Genomic DNA, 17,013 nt, shown 5'->3' on the forward strand with positions numbered 1-17,013 from the left:
CTTTAACTCTTACAGCACTTTAAAAGCACCGAAGTTCCAACTTATTTTGTTGAAAGCAAATACACAGTTGTTTGCAGTGTGATGTAAAGCCAGGCTGGGTTATCTGGGATGTACAACAAGCAGAATGAGTTTTGAATGGCTGACTCCCATTAAGAACAGACTTTTAATACATGTGTTTGTTTTAGTTTTTTTTAAACAAGTACACAGAAGCAGATCAACTCTTAACACAGTTAACAACACCTCTAAAGTGGAACCAATATTCAGGCTGCACCAATATTCAAGTTCTTTTAAAAAAGAGGTTTCATCAGTCTTCATAACTTTTTAGACAAAGGCATTTCAAATCTGGGGTTTAAACCCTTCAAAGCTAATTCCTGTGGACTTAACTTCAGGCCCTATAATATCTAGAACATTTTTGGGGGCGTTTAAAAAAAAAAGACCAGTTTTTACAAACGTTTTGTAATAACATTAAGCTTAAAACCTGTTTGAAAACCGTGAGAAGAGTCAGGATTTAGTTACAACAGCCACGCTGGTACTCACACAAGTACCTTTCCTGCAGAGCTGTATGTGGTACAGACCAAGATGCTGAGCTGTGATTTAAGCTTCTCAGAAAGCCACACAACACACCCCATGGCCCAGGTAGCCCCAGCCTACTCTCAAAGCTAAACTCTGACTGACACAAAGCAAAAAAGAGGCAGGGCCTTAAAATGGTACCATGGTACCCAGCAGGACCCTTTACCTCCAGTGGATCCATAGCTGAGCCCTGCTGGGACAAGCCTTTTGTGGATACACTCCAAAAACATCATGGGTGTTCATGGTCCAAACAATGCAGCCTGGGGAAACAACCCAGTGGGAGGTCATTGCACATACTGTCCTGCAACTGCCTCCCTGTCCTGGATGAAAATAAAAATCCCACCCAAACTAGATATAACTCCTTGATAATCTCAGCAGGGCAGCTGGGAGCTATAACCAGCCCTCCAAGCGCTGCGCTATTTGCTGCCTCTCTGGGAAGGCAGCATTTCTGCAATAGGCAACTGGAAAAGAGCTTGTAGTGATTTTTATCTTGTCTGATTTGTATCTACCTTTGCTACCCTCCACACCTTCTTCTCCCTTTAGACCCGTCGGGGCAACTGAGCCTCTCCTCCACATGTGTTGACACGGCTACAAAACCTGTTTGCAGCATACCAGAGGCTGCGGTGCTGCTCTCCGCTTTCACCTTATTAAAAATTGCTGCATTTCCACATTCAATGTCCTCAGATTAGATGGGCAGTTTGCCAACACAAATACTTACTCCAAGCACCCAGAAAGGGGAAATCAAGCTATACAAGGCTGGGTCTCTGCTCACTCGTCCATAAAGAAGTTCATGCTGACTCCTGGTTGGTGACACTAAAGGCAGTGGCTGGGTGACAAATGCAGTGTCTGCAGAGTTACCTTGCTGACCATCAGCTGGGATAAGCACTGGTACTTTCCAAACACCAATATTCCACCAAGGCCCCTCACTGGTTCAAGCTGACATAGGGGAAGAGTGCTCTTAACACACATGAATGTGTGGTGTGAGGACTGAAGAAAACAGAAGAGGTAGAAAATTCCTACTTCCCAAGCAGAGGGTCACCAGTGAACCACACAGGCCCCCCACCTGTGCTGGTGGGCACGCTCATCAATGATGTTAGGAGAGAGATGAATAAGATGATGACACAGTTTCCAGATGAAACTTGTTATTCACAAGATTCAAAATGAAAGCTGACCCTGAAAACTTGCTTAAGAATCTCATAATGCAGAGAGACTTTTAACATGCTGGATGCTAAAAAAAATCCCAGACATAATTAAACCTAAAGAGTAGCATGACATAAACACCTTGAACACAGAATGATGCCCTCTGAGCCCATTACTGCTGGCCAGGAAAGAGGTCTTGGGATTAAAATAGGCAGCTCTGTGACAGTGTCCACTTGGTGGCTCAGCAGCAGGTTAAAAAAAAACAGCAGCGACAAAGAAAACTGCCAAGGCACTGCATGTACCTGCTGTGCTGCTCCAAGCTGTCTGTGGTGCTGGCCCTCCTCCACCCTGTCTCAGTAAGGGTATTTCCACCATGGCAAGCTCACAGAGCCATGGCCAGGACCACAGAGGACATGGAATGTCTTCTCAACAACAGCTAACTAAATAGCCTGGGTCTCTCCAGCCTGGGAAAGATATCATGGAAGGGACCAAGAAGATGAGAAGTCTACTGAATTGTGAATCCCGTAGGAATGTGAACAGGAAGGGATTATTCTTCCAGTATCCTTCATAAAGTAAGATCACGAGGCATTCACTGGAACAGGCTCAAATAAGGTTCAGGCAGAAGGAGGTACTTCTGATGGTGGCCACAGAGAAAATGAAGTTCAAGAAGCCAGAGGGAAACCCTCAGAAGAAACTGACTGAGGATTAGAGGCATGATGATGCTTCAGGCCTATGAAAGTGAACTGTCCTCTCAGTACCCCTCCACTGGGACTGAACCTGGACTTGGTGACTGGTGAACATCAGGCATATTCTCAAAGAAAAGGCACTCTCACCCTCATCCAAGTGCTGCTAAGAACAAATTATGGTAGGACTTTGTCAGTGAGGGAAGCAGGAGACAACTTCTGTCCCGCACAAGAAGACTGGGACTTGGCTGGGATTATCTACCATCAGCATAGCAGGCAAAATTTTGGGGAGGGTGGTGAAGGGTGGAAACATGAGGTGCTTGCTGTAAGTCTTCCAAATACAAACACTCACCTACAGAAATACATCTAGAAAGGACATGGCCTCCAGACACAGGCTATTTCACTGATGGAAAATCAGGTCCCAAACTACTGAGCCACTGGTCTCTCAGAGAAACACCATCTTCTTCACAAACCTGTTAAAACCAATCCAGCTCCAGCATTTGGTTTTGAGGGGAAACTACTGAAAACATGCCCAGCAGTCACAAGAGAGAAAAGAACCCAAGACTGAAAGTTATTGGAACAGGGAGTCTGATAACAAACTCTGTTTCAACATGCCCTCAAACGCTCAATTATGAGAGATTTGTGCTGCTCATACCAGAACCTTCTGAGTGCTATAGCGGTCACAAACTCTTGTGGTTTCACTGCCTGGATAACAAAATCATTAATCACGACCATAAGAGTAATTTTATAAAACCTGTGCAACACATTTCCTGTTGCAAGCGAGCTGGATGTATCTGAGCAAGCACACGTACTGCATGTGTGGTATGGCTGCTTAAAGAAACAACACCAGGCTTCTACAGGCAAATGATGGCACTGTGGTAATTTTAAAAAAAGAAAAGCATGTCCTTGTTTCCCCCTCAGACTTTCAGAAGTGACTCATTAAATTAAAAAACCCCAGTCATTAGTAAAGAAGATTATGTTAATCATTTACTGCAGTTTATTTCTCATTGAAATGGATTTGTTACACAAGAAGGCTAATCAGATACCTAAGCAATAAGCATAGATAAGCATCTATGAAAAGAACATGAGAAAACGAAGACTTCTCCTGCTTCTGAACTGGACTGATCACCTTGCCTCTAATGACTTCACAGAATAGGTTCACTCTGTGTGATGCAACATGCAAGGCTGACTACAAAAAAGAAAGATTTCTGTCAGAATTATGAAGCAATACAATCTGTGGCAGCTTGTCAGAAATTGGTTGCCAGAGGGAAATTATGGAATTCTGTCACTTAACACTTCCAGAAGTGCTCTCTGCCAGCTAAAGGATTTGCAAGCTTGCTGTGAAAAATAATTGTGGGTCAAGCAACACAAGATTATTTTTTCCTCTCTAGAATGGTTAATGGTTGCATGAAGCAGGGAGGAACAGATGTATCATGATGTTGAACAATTAGCTTTATAAATAATGGTCCTGAAGGAATCAAAAGCCCATGCCAGCCTGGCCTTTGCAAAGCACAAACCAACCTGCTCTCTATCGCCCCGCTCCACTCCTCCCATCTCCCACTGCCATGCAAGCCCACACACCACAACACTGGGATCTGAGGGGGCCTCTTGACATGCAGCACAGACAAGCAGAACTTGGTGGGGCTCATGGTCTCACCTGTACTGAAGGCATCCTTCTGCACCAGCCAAAGCTCCCTGCAGCAGCTCCTGGGTTCACCTGTGGAAGCCTGACCATGCTGAAGAAGAGCCCAGTGCCACCTCATCTTTTGAGAAGGCATCCCCGCCATTCCCAGGATGAGAAACCCAGCTCTGCTTGGGTTGAGGATGAGCCTGGAAAAGCGACAGCCAGAGAGCTGCATCCTCCCATGCCACAGCCCCACTATCTCCGGCCAAGACCTCTGCAATGGGCTCCCCACAGGCAGCCCGAGCCCTTGGAGTGCTCTGCCCAGGTGCAATCCCTCAGGAGCCCTGGCACAATTTCACTTGACCCTTTGCTTTCACTGGGATATGGGGAGGCACAGCTGTGCTATCAGTACGGAAAGGAAGAATGATAAAGCCAGCCAAACAGTGCAGCAAGTGAGTGATACCGAGCTCTGCGCCAGCCTGGGCCTTATCTATGGAGCCGCTGTTTAGGAACGTCACAAAAAGGAAGTCTGAGAGTTATTTCGGATGCATGGCAGAGAAACTTCCACCTTTCCAAAGAAATTAAGATAAAATATAGTCTCCCAGAACTCCCTCAGCTTAATCTTGCCAGACCAGAACAAGTCCTTCCGTTCTCCTCCAGCTTTTTTAAATTTTATTTTTAAAGCCTAAAGAGGTACAGCACTGCTGACTTTCACAGATAGTGGAACAGCACAAATCCTAAATTTCGTCTCGAAAGACCTTTTTCTCTCTATTCAAGACATTTAGAAAAGGGAACAGCTGACATTTTCCATCAACCTCTAACTGCACCCTGTATACTCAAGACAGCCCATTTCAAAGAGACCTTAGATTATCCAAGTATTAAGAAAAAGATTCAGTGTGAAAAATCTTTTAAGATGTGAGACTCCTGTCTCCTAAGCACAAGCTTTTAATTTGTCATGGCAAGACAAAACCATGGAAGAAAATGCTTTTGTCAAATTTCTGTTTGTTTCCCATCACTGAAGACAAGACAGAAATTGTATTGCAGAAAATTGCTTCCACACATTTTGGAAACATTTTGCCACTCTCATCCACTGGGGATGGCTGGAGCTGAATGTAGTTCTGCTCTGCTGAAAGTCTGAAGGAAAAGCTTCATGTTAGATCATATTCCAGTTCTGTTCAAAGACAAATTGGCTGTACACAACCATTACAATAAGCATGGATTCAGACTTGTCCAATACCAGAACAGGAGTAGAATTTCTCAAATGTTTGTTTTCTAGTCATCCCTGAAACAAATACCAATATAAAGTGCAGACAGCTAGCAATTTTTCATTGCTATCTTTTCTTATTTTAAGTTTTTGTGGTTATAGCTTTTAGTGCTATAAAGATGCTGGTGGCTCTGCTGGCTGAAGTCAGCAAAACTTAAGGACCATTTATTAGAATTCAGCACACAAGATCATCTCCATTAAACTCCTGCTAAACCCGACTCTGGTATCATTGGGCAGCTCTGCATGGGCCAGAGATGTGGCTTAACAGCTCACTTCAAGAAGTGAAAAGAATATATGAGACTCAGACACAATGAAATGACATGACAAACACTCAGATGTGGTAAGGGGGGGAAACCTCAGGGAGATTTTCCTGTTTCACTACTTGCCTCATACAGGGCCTCAGACATGTCTGCAAAAGCAGGCATTGGAAGAGATACAAAGAGAAACTCTGTCTGCAGAAGTCAGAGGAGGACTGAAGTCAGTATCCCATTTTGCTGGGACTCAGATCTGGACCAGAAGCTCTGAGCAGGTCTGTTCAGCATTTCCTTCCCAGGGTACCCTTCCCCCTTAATGCACCACTGGGCTAGAGCACTGCTTTGACAGAAAGTCTTTGCATCAGGTACTTATAAGGGAAAACCAGAATGTTTTAAGGGGGAAAAACCCCAAACCACAAGCCCAGCTTCTAGGGCTGCTCCCCCAGGCAGCACAGCAATCCCAGGACAGTGGTGAGAGCAGGGTGGCTCTGTCTACCCACAAGGTGCTTGTGTCCTCATCCATGGAGAGCCTCTCCTTACCAGGACTCCCACTCTTTCTTCTTCATTCCTGCAACTCCTCCGTGCTGTGACCTGATTGGATTTCTCCATGCTGAGACAAGCTACACTGCTTCAACAGGATCTTTTTACTTAAACCTGGGAACTGTTTAAACTAACCAACTGCTTAAAACCACCTAGGGATAAAGGATGGCCTTTCCCTTTTGCAGAGGCTGTTAATATGTTTATACCTTGAAAATGACATCCTGGTGTGGACTACAGCACTGTTGGATGCTCCAGCATCCAACATTTGTGCTTGTACAGCTCTGCAAAGATTAGCAGAGCCACTTTCTCTAACAATATTATCCATATTACCACAGCTGTCCTCTGCTAAGGCCAAGAGAATGGCCACCATGGTCTGAACTGCTGAGGGGAGGTGATGGCCACTGCTTCTCTCCTCCCCCAGCGCCATCACCTGCTCTGTGGGTATGTGTGGGTGCAGGACCACAGGAATGCAGCCCAAAATCACTTCTGCATCAGCTCCCTGACCTCTGCTGACCGTCCATGTGGTGGCATGGAGGTACAGAGAGCAGAGGTGGGGGAGGCTGGAAGGGGAGCTCCTAATTTTCAGGTGCTGACAGGGAACTTAGCACATCCAACACTGCCAAAAAGCGTTCCTTTTGCAAGATGGGTAAAGAAATTAAGGAGGAAAGTTCATATGGGGGTGTTAAACACTGGACAGCTGAGCACAGCTGGGAACAGATGGCTCCACAAAACTCACCATGAATCTCAGCTCTTCTATACAGAAACTTTCAAGGAGGGGGCAGGGAATAATATTAAGGGGGGAAGAAAAACATTAAAGCAAATTAAAGTAGCTAAGCTAAAAGAATTGATGCACCTAAACCATCATTAATGTCTTTGCTATGTATGCTGCTGCCTCTAAATCCAGCAGCGCTCCTCCTATATAATGCAACAGGTTACAAACAGAGTGAGAAATACTAAGTTAAATGCAAACTTCCCACAGAAGACTGATATGATATTTTAGGAAGTCAGTTAGGGGTCATTTATTCACACAGTTATGAACATCGATGATATTTTAGCTGGAATTTATCACCAAAATAGAATCCAACAGCTGATGCAAACTTTTAAAATATCCTCTTCATATCCACTGCAAATATGTCAGGCTCTGCTTAAAAATGTAATGGCACTTATTTACTTTTGTCTTTCCTTCTCCTTTTGCATAAAGTGCCAGAGACATAAGAACTGCTTCCTAAAATCACTTCTTATTTAGTTTTCATAAAGTATTTACAAGATACAGGGCAAGCAAACCTTTAACAAAACACAGGTGAGGGAAGGAAACAGGCCTATTTAGATGCAGTTCTTTATAATGCATTTCTGTACTGGGCAGAGGTCCACTCTGAGACTCTTGTATTCTGTTTTTCATCCCCAGTTACTACCAGACACATCCTGGGGGGCAGAGGGGACACCACCTTACAATATTTTTCCAGTCAGAAAGTTGTGGGGTTTCTTTATGGCTTTTCCTTTGTTCTTTCTTGCTTTCTTTTTTCTTTCTAGTGGTGGGAAGGGGAATCTGTCAACTTAAAGAAAAATCTTGAAGCCTCATATAAAAGCATGTTTCATTGCTTAGCTTTACCAAACTACTCCTTTTCTTTCCCAAATTCTCCAGGAAAAGAAAGCCCAAGTAAACAAACAAACAAATACCCCCCAACTCCAATCATTTGAGAGGATCCAAAATTCAAGGACACACTCTAGGCAGCTTCAACTCTCTGTTTGTTTTGGGTTTTTCTTTTCTACCTGTTACACAAGACGACGGATTCAAATCAGATTTGCCAGTGTTTACACAGCAGGTGGGAATTACAGGCTCCTTCATGAAGAGAAGAGCAACTCATTGGCCCCACGGCTCCCACTCTGCTCCCTTCCTATCACTGCCCAGACGGATGCTCCAGCTCAGCACCAGGAGCCACATGCTTTTCCCCCTGCCAGTGGTGCAGAGAGCTTTGCCTGCTCGCTGCAGACCTGCATCCCTGCGCTCCCACAGGGTTGTGTGCCAGGCAGCCATTGCCTAATCCCTCCTGCTGCAGCACAGGAAATTGTCAGTCATCGCTCTGCCCCCGGCCAAGGCTGCCTCCTTCCAACAGTGTTTACACCCTGTGCTGCATCTACTCTGTCTGTCACCTTCAAAGGCAATGCCTGGGGCCAGCCAGGACACCCCAAATCCAGCTGTCCCTGGTGCTTCCTCCTGCCCTGGGACAAGGCATTTTGTTCCAACACAGCAGCCAGTGAGACTGCAGCTTACAAATACAGCTGTCTGCTGAAAGCCACTTCCTCGGGCTGGATATGCAAGTAATGGAAAAGGCCATTTTCTGCCTCTGTCAAATTTTCAAGCACCCTGAAGCTGAAAGAAAGGCCTATACACTTCAAAGGCTGACTGCATAGCCCAGATTAAAGAGGGAATGTAATGGAAAGCTGCAGTCATATCAACCACGTATTTTTAAGGTAAAAGCACACATTTGGCCATAACACACCCCCATCAACACCGCCTCAGCTATCCTGGCATCTCCTCCCAGTCTCAACTGAAGGATGAGCTTCACAGCAGAAACATGAAGGAGGAAAATGCCACAAATCCTAAACCACACACAAGTGCAAGAACAGAACCATCTTACTTGTATCACAGCACAGCAGAGGTCTTGCAGAAGGTGATGGATCCAGGGCCAGGGGTATGCAATGAATTTCAGGTGGCACCACGAACATTGGTGGGGTGGCAGAGGTTTTTTGCCTCCCGCTCAGCCCATCAGCTACAGTTTCCCTTGAGCCAGCACTTCTGCTTTTCCAGCCCTACAGCAAGCTGGCTCCAGGAGCCAAACCACCGGAAAAGTATTCGCTTTCTTTTATAGGGCTAGTTTTTGGTTCACTTCCCTGGGTTGGCTCAGCACAGCTGTGCTAGGAAAAGGGGGATGGAGTAGCCTGTCTCTGCTCTGCTGAGGCTAAAGATGCATCAGTCAAGTTGCATTCCACAGTTGTGGTTTCATATAGGTGTTAAAATAACTCCTGCAACCCCAAATCCTGCTCCCCCACATCAACTTCACTCTTTGCATGACTGTGCTGCAAAAGCAAGGTGGGGGAACTGAGATGGCTGAAAAATAACTTGCCTTTCACACAGGCATCTTGACTCAAATCAGGTCCCCCTTACATAATACCAAAGAAATGCTCTGGGAACCATGGCTGAACAAAAGCACAAAAAAAAAAAAAAAAAAAAAAAAAAAAAAAAAAAAAAAAAAAAAGGCCGGGGAAACCAGGGGAAAAAAAAAAAAAAAAAAAAAAAAAAAAAAAAAAAAAAAAAAAAAGGCACAAAAAAAAATCCTTTCCCGCTTCCCGCTCTGTTTTATGTTGTATAAATCCTTTCCCGCTCTGTATGTTATGAAAGGGCAATTCACTCTTGTTGGTTCTATTTTGTTTCTGACACATTTGTGCCTTAAATACACAAATGCACTACAGCATTCAGATTCAGATGAATTAAAAGGGAACACGCTCATAAACAGCTTCACACTTTAACTCATCATATAGTTTAAGTACATTACTACCCAGCCAAATTATTTTTTCAGAAGACAAACATGCAGCTAGTTGATTGCAAGTGTGAAATGGTGCTACAACACACCCTGATCACAAATTCACCAGCTTGAAATTACAGCTAGAGAGGCACCAGCCAAGACACCTTTGTTCAAGGAATCCTACAGGCAGGTCTGCTGGTGACCCTTTTTATCTTAAAGGCTCATCCTGCAAGAAAACAACATCTTAAGTAATCTGAAGATTACTTAAATTAATGCAAGTCGGGTTATACATAACAAAATAATAGAGTACAAAATGTAAAGAGCTGGTACACTGAAATACACCATATCATCATCCAAGCACAAGGAAAAGGCAAAATGGGTGTTGAGAAGGAGAGCAGGAGAGGAGGAAAGAATCAGGAAAGAAGGAGAGAAGGAAATCTCTTTTGAACTGCTGGGGCAAACTGAACAAAACTGAATACTTAACTGGTGAGCAAATTACAACACAAGTTCTGGCAAGATGCAGCTATAAGGAAACTTCCACCACAGCAAAAGATCAAATTTCCGTTTCCTGCAGGATATATCCCAATCCCACTGCACAACCAACTGTGTTTGTATGTGGGAATGGTACAGAGCCAAAAAATACACTACAAAAAATGGTCTTGAGAGGAAGAATTGTGACAAGAGAAATTGCTTACCCTCAGCAAAGTAGCTCAGCACATCCCAGTCATTGCTATAATTAGCTACATAAAAAACTACAGAGCAGTGAGCCTTAGAATATCTGATAGCAATGCAGATACTTTTTGTTTAATAATTTGTTTTTATTGTAATTAATTTAGAGTGAAACAGCAACAAAGCAACAGAAATTCAGTCAATTTGGGAATTGTGTTAAAATGCCAATTTCTGATCTGCCGCAAGAAAAGCATGTTTTATCTATCAGAGAGTGACACAAAAGCAAAAAAACCCTCATGAGAAATATAATAAAGCAATACATAAATCATGCAAGACCTTTACTCCCCCTCCTTTCTTTTAAAGGAAGCAAACAAACCTTCAAACTTTCTCCTATCTGCTCCCCTGAGCTCTTCACTTCACTTACACCTTATGAATCTGTTACATACACAAGAATAAATACATTTTATGTTCTCTGTACCTCCACACCACAGTAATTTTTATATATCCTCCTGTCCAAATGACAGGTTATGAGTAAGAGTAAGCAAGGACAATCTATAGACTGAAGTACATAGTAATTGCCTCTACATTTCTGAAGGACTTAAGGAAAAAAGCAGCTGCCTTTCCAGATGATACCACTGTTTCAGTGACAATAGTATTAAATTATCAGTGAGTACACCCTGCTTGCATTAGCAGAAAGAACAAGAAAATAAATGGGTTAATTTCCAGCACCACTTGAAAGAAACAAGAGATACTGAAAGAAAGGGAGAAATACAACACTAGAAAATAAACCTGACAGCCACAGAAAAAAGTTTCCACTTGACCTTCCCTACTGAAAAATCTCTCTCAGCATTGGTATCCATTCCCGTTGAGTGATGTGAATTTGTGTCGGCAAAGTTAACCTGAAGGCAGGAAAAAACCCCAAACAGATAAAAAGCAGCTAGCCTTAAAACTGGTGGATAGTCAGGACCTTTTCAGGTTTTTGAGGGAAGGATTTGAGCCTGCTGGTTTTTCTGTGTGTGAATTTCTCTCTTCTTGGCAAGTACTTTTTTTTCCCTTTAAAATCTGAATTAGAATAGCTGTGGTTTACAATGCAAGCCCAAAATCCAGACATCAGAGGATGTGGCTAGCAGCAATGAACCCTTTGGCTGCTCACACAGAGCACAGCTGGCTGCTGAGCAGGAAGAAGAACAGAAGGCAGGCCATCATGTCCTGTCACTGCAACAATCCTCTTGTCGGTCTGCTCAGCCTCACAGAGCAAACAAGGTGGATTTGCTCGAGGTGACAACCCCATCATTCCCACAGAGAGCTCTCTGCCTCCAAAATGCATTTTCCCCTTCGGCTGTTTGAGGATGGCATTAGAAAAAAGGAAACTGCAAGCTCTTGTGGCTCCTCAATCTCTGAGCACATCTTCTGACTGAAACACATCTCACAACTCAGTTCTACTCTCAGCAACATCGTTTTCCACAGAGGGCTGGGATGAGAGATGCTCCAGCATCCCACAGAACTTACGAATATATTCCAAAGTATTTGGACTGGGTTTCTACTGTCCACTTTAAAGAAAAAAAACCCACAGTTGTTCTTTAAAAGAACCATCTGAATGTGAAATGACCATGCCAGCAAGAAAAATTAGATTTAGTGTTTATCTAGCTAATATATCCTCTAAATTTTAATAGTGAGGCTGTAACATGCTTGAGGCCCAGATGGGAAATGAAAGTATACAAAAGGTTTTAAGGAAAGGCAGCAGGGATAAATCTGTTTTTTTAATTAGGAAAGCAGAAGAGATGCAAGGGGGACTGTAATGCAAACATCTGCCCCAATATGCACTGTTCTAGTGGAGAGGAGGTAATTGTGTCTGTCTCTGAAATGACTGTCAGCAGTGTCCAAGCCACATAACAAACTTCCTAACTCAAACATCCCCAAGCACAGGAATCCATGTTCTGACAAGAAAAAGGCACAAGAAGCAAAGGATTGCTCCAAACACACAACTTTCTAGTGAAAACATGAGCCTGAAGACTTCTGCTGGAAGTGTAGGAAGAAAAGCAGTGGCAGCAAGATCTGTCTGTATTACCTTAGTGAAGCAGGGGAGTGTTTGCCCCTTCTTGCAGTTGGGGAACCAAGAGATGTAAGTTTTTAGCCAGGAGTCAACAAGAGAAGCAATGCATTGAGTATGTGCACCTTGAAATGCAATTTTGTTGCTCAACCATGCCCCTCTAGATCACGCCTGCTTGATGTGCCAAACTCTCCAGGTCTCATATTGAAAAACAAAAATAGGGTTTTTTAAAAAAAATTGTTGATTATATAAAATACATGTGATTTTAACATGCTTATCACACTTAGTAAGGTTGAGTTTTGCTGTGTTCTCCTTTACATTCCCCTTTAAGCTAGAAGAGACTACAGTCATTTTTAGAGCCACAAATCAGAACAAACATGGGAGCTGCTGTTCCTCCTGCCAGTGGGTGTCTTCTCTTTAGCACTAAAGCAGGCACAAGGCTGCAGATTTATCTGAAAAACACATGAGTGGTGTTTCAGCTGAACTGGTCATAAGGTTTCAGAACAAACACCTCTGCTTTTTCAGATGGGATGCTAAAAGAGGCCATTTCAGGCACTCTGCAGACTCTGGAAGACATTGACCTTTTTTCCTTGGAATCAATTCACAATTTTAACTTCGTAGTCATGTGGGATTATTATCTGTAATTGAAAGTAAAAGTGTAGATTAGGGAAAAAGATTTATACAATAACTCAATTATATGGCAAATTCCATGGCTGAGGAGCTACAGAATACATTCAGTCTGTATTAAACCCTATTTCTGAGACAAATGTTAATTAAAGAAGGCTGAAGATGCAGGCTGGATGGATGAAGACAAACAGAACAACCTCAGCCTGTTGCAAGGACAGTGTTTCCCCAATGGAGACAGAACGGATGGCCAGTCTTACTCAGATTGCATCTCTTGAGAGAACGATTTATAATGTACAAGACAGAAGAAATTTATTTGCTAACATATGGAAAACATTTATGGGCTCTTTGGAGGACCTGAAACTCAAGAAACACAACTACGTATTGTTAAAACTCCTAAATGGAGATTTGGTTTTAGAAATAAGCATTTTTCAACTCGAGGCTGTGACATTTAGCTCTATATACTGTTGTTTCCTGCCCTGTCAGGTATGAATTTCAGAACAGGTTGTTTGCTGTAGGTCTAAGCCACAAGAGAAGTATTAGCTGGCAAAGTCCTGTTTTTAAAGATATAACCCATGCTTCAGAAAGATGGATGGGGAGCCTTTGCCATAGGGATGGGGCAGGATCTTGCTGCCCAAGTTATCATCTCGATTCTCCAAGTTACAGTCATGGGAGACAAGACTACTGACACCAAGTGAATGCTCCCATTCACCTGTCCACTTTCTGATACAAGAGGAAAAAAAGGCCTTCTGATACAAGAAAATGATCCTCCACTAAGCCACGCAAGGTCACAGCCTGCAGGAGAGCTCTGCCTCTGGGGCAGATGTTCTCTTTGCCAGGGAAGAAACCTGCTGGATGCCTGGAAGGGCTGCAGGCTGGCTGAGAATAAACAGGACGGATGATGCACCAGGTGCACACACGAAACCACGCACATCCCACGGAGCCATACTGGAGCTAACAGGAGCAGGGGCCTTATGGAAACCCTGTGTCAATCAACAGCCAAGAGCTGTGTCGGGGTCAGGGCTTATATGGAATGAGGGGGGTTGTTCTACAGCTGGGAGCATCATGTTGGTGCAAACATCTGTGCACGATGAAGTCGGGATGGCCGGCCACAAAGCAGCTTCAGAAATGTGAAGTTTTAGACCCACTGTGCTTCAACAGACTGAAACATCTTCAAGAAGAGCAGGACCTCGGGCCAAATATTTGAGGCAGCAGTGCAGCAGCAATGGCTGAGATTTTCAGAGAGGGGTAAATGACTGATTAAATGACTCAATCATGCAGATACTTTTGAAAATTCTGCCGCACGCAGTTAAGTTTATTCATGCATGTGTGGGAGAGGGGGAGGATTGTGAAGATTTTAATAACTACCTTAGGAAATAAAAAAGAACAAATGTACTTTCTCTTTAAAACAGAGAAAAAAACCCAACCAAACCCAAAAAATCCACTGCTGTGGCTGAAGAAGAGTTTACAGAAAGCTGCAGAGAAGTTTTGTGTGGAAGGATGACCAAATGGACTACAATACACAAGTCAAAAATAAGTGCAAAGAAAGAATGGAACAGAAGGGTAAAAATAAAACATTTCACAGCCCTATCAATTTCTTCCAGTTTTAAACTGCTCTATGCTTCAGTATGTTATTTCTGGCTTATGCAGTCTTCATACTTCACCATAACCTACCAGATAAATAGGAAGTTGAGAGCTTTGAAGAACTTAAGGACTGCAGGAAAAGGAAAGACTTCATCCCAGAAAAACAAAGACATATTGGGGAAGGAGATGTCCCCAAAGCCTTATTCTTGAAGCATGACAACACATCTGCCCTAGTGTGCCATCCTGACAAATAACACCATGTGAGGTCCCACCACCAGTGCGGTCCCTGTTGCACTCTGGAGATCACAAAACCCTGCAGAGAGCACTGCCAGGCAGGACACAACTCATTCCCCAGGTGCCAACAAGATGCCAACACTGCTGAGGTTTCCCTCCTTGCTAATGCTATTGAGCAACTTGTTCCTCCTCCTCCATCAGGCGTCCTACCCATACCCATACTACTCATACCCATGTTTGCATGGCAGGGAGACACTTGTCACTTCCCCAGGGTCAAGTAGGTGGGAAAAATCTCCTGCAGTTCTGGCTCTTCATTCTGAATGCAGGAGTTTGAGTGATTTTGATGCAGCTGGAGCAGGAGCCATGTAACTTTTTCTATGCAAAACACCTCCTACTTAAAGGCAACAAACTGGTGGACAGTCAGTCTTCCTCCTTGTAAAAATCACTCATTGAGCTTAAAAATCAACACTCAGCCACAAGACTGAGCTTGTGGAGAAATTCAGGAGCACTCCCAGGTGCCTGAACATCAGCCAGTAGGATTTTAGCAAAAATACATTCTCCTGTTTCCACAGGCCACTCGTCACTGCTTAAACATTGAGTATTCCAACGTGTAACCCAGTGAGAGCTGGGTCACACTCATCCAAGGCACATTTTGACAGTCATCCGCTTTCTGACGAGCACAGAAGAGCCTCACACACATCAAGAGTGACTGTCCACCCCCAGCAGAGCACAGCTCATCCAGGGGATTTGGGAACAAAGCAGTACATATTGGTAAAAGGCTCTGGCTCCACTGGTGCCTCCCCCGTCTGTCCCATCCCAGTGCCTATAAATCACTTCTGGCAGGTAGTTGGGAAGCAGCTGCTAATGATAGTTTTGCTGCAGAGTGCAGGAAGTCACCTTTTAACCCTGCCTGCTGTTGTTTGTCTCCCTGAGCGTGACAAAAGGACAGATGTGGACAACATGCTGGCCCCTGGGAAGATCCGGTCAAAACTCAGCAGGGAATCTGATGTGGTCCCATGCTGGCAAAGCATCACCCTTAAAAAACACCTTTTGGCTTTGGATGCTTCCTGGGACTCATTTTCAAGCAGCTTGATGCTTGTACTGATTTTTTCCTCCTTCACCCTAAAAAATCCAGTGAAACATCCCACAGACAATTTTGAGTTTGCTGTTGCTGCACTGAAGATATCCCACCTTTCCCCTTCCTGCCATCCAGGCCCCACAGGACAAGGAGGGCATTTGTAAAATAACCAATATGTGCCCATGGGGGCTGAATTAAGGTGAGCAAAAAACTTTATTAAAAGCCCATTGAATAGCACAAATCAGTCACATTTTCACCTGACAAAGTTGGGTTTTTTTTTTACTTTTTAACTTTCCTTTTGAAGTTAGTAGCTTTAGTTTCAGCAAAACCCCGTAATACATTTTAGACAACACCACAAATCAACCTCCAACAGCTCACTCCTGTTTAAGTCACTGCTGCTTAAACAGATGCCACACTACTGTTCCTTCTTCCACCTGAAGAACACCAGTCTGAACTTTCTACATTCCATGTACAGGTGAAACACCTTTAAAGTTTGCTTGTTTACAACTGTGATCCAAAACCTTATTTCCTTGAGTATGCACCTGAGTAGCAGACCCCTTGCTAACTACCTGAGTCTGCAGGAAGTTTCTCAAGGACAGAGAGGAGTATTAGCAGGTGTGTGCAGCACCTCTGTCTAAGCAAAAAGAAATTCAAAGGTGATTATTTCTTTACTTCTAGCCCCTGACATCACCTGCTCTGACATGCTTTTCACGTGGCGACAGGGGGCCAACAGGAGGCCTCACATTCTGTAGAGGATATACTTCCATCAAATAAAACACACCCAGTGTCCAAACACGATGGTGGCTGAATGCCAACCCTGAGGCATAAAAAGAAAAACCCCTTTCTAACCTGACCATGTAAACCTGAGCATAGAAGTGAAGAAGCTTAGGTGACATGTACTCACAGTGAAAACATCATCGTCGCCAACCTCGGCCTCGTTGTGAAGGGTGGACGAGGAAGTTGTAGATCCTAGAAAAAATCAAACCAACAGCTTTTTAAACACATGACATTTCCATGATTTTTTTTTTTGAGGCTGTTAAACATTTGGATTCTCACAGGTTTCCGTGTTGTAGATGCATGAAAGAGTGGCTCAAATTAGGGAAGAACAACCCATCTGCTGGTAGCTGGGCTGGAGAGGTAAAATCTGAAAAAGTATTTCTTGAAATGCAACTGTG

The 17,013-nt window shown here is 43.7% G+C and overlaps 1 protein-coding gene across 3 annotated transcripts in view; it reads right to left on the reverse strand.

The window, feature by feature from the left end:
* Nucleotides 1-17,013, reverse strand: part of SPRED2 (sprouty related EVH1 domain containing 2) — a 59,303-nt gene that overhangs the window by 5,384 nt on the left and 36,906 nt on the right. For all 3 annotated transcript variants that reach the window (XM_039718965.1, XM_039718964.1, XM_039718966.1), the window contains exon 4: nucleotides 16,743-16,807. In XM_039718965.1, coding sequence (XP_039574899.1) covers nucleotides 16,743-16,807 — 65 coding nt within the window. The remainder of the gene's footprint in view (nucleotides 1-16,742; nucleotides 16,808-17,013) is intronic.

Source organism: Passer montanus, unplaced genomic scaffold (genome assembly GCF_014805655.1).
Source record: "Passer montanus isolate IOZ18808 unplaced genomic scaffold, ASM1480565v1 scaffold40, whole genome shotgun sequence".
Classification (NCBI taxonomy): Eukaryota; Metazoa; Chordata; class Aves; order Passeriformes; family Passeridae; genus Passer; species Passer montanus.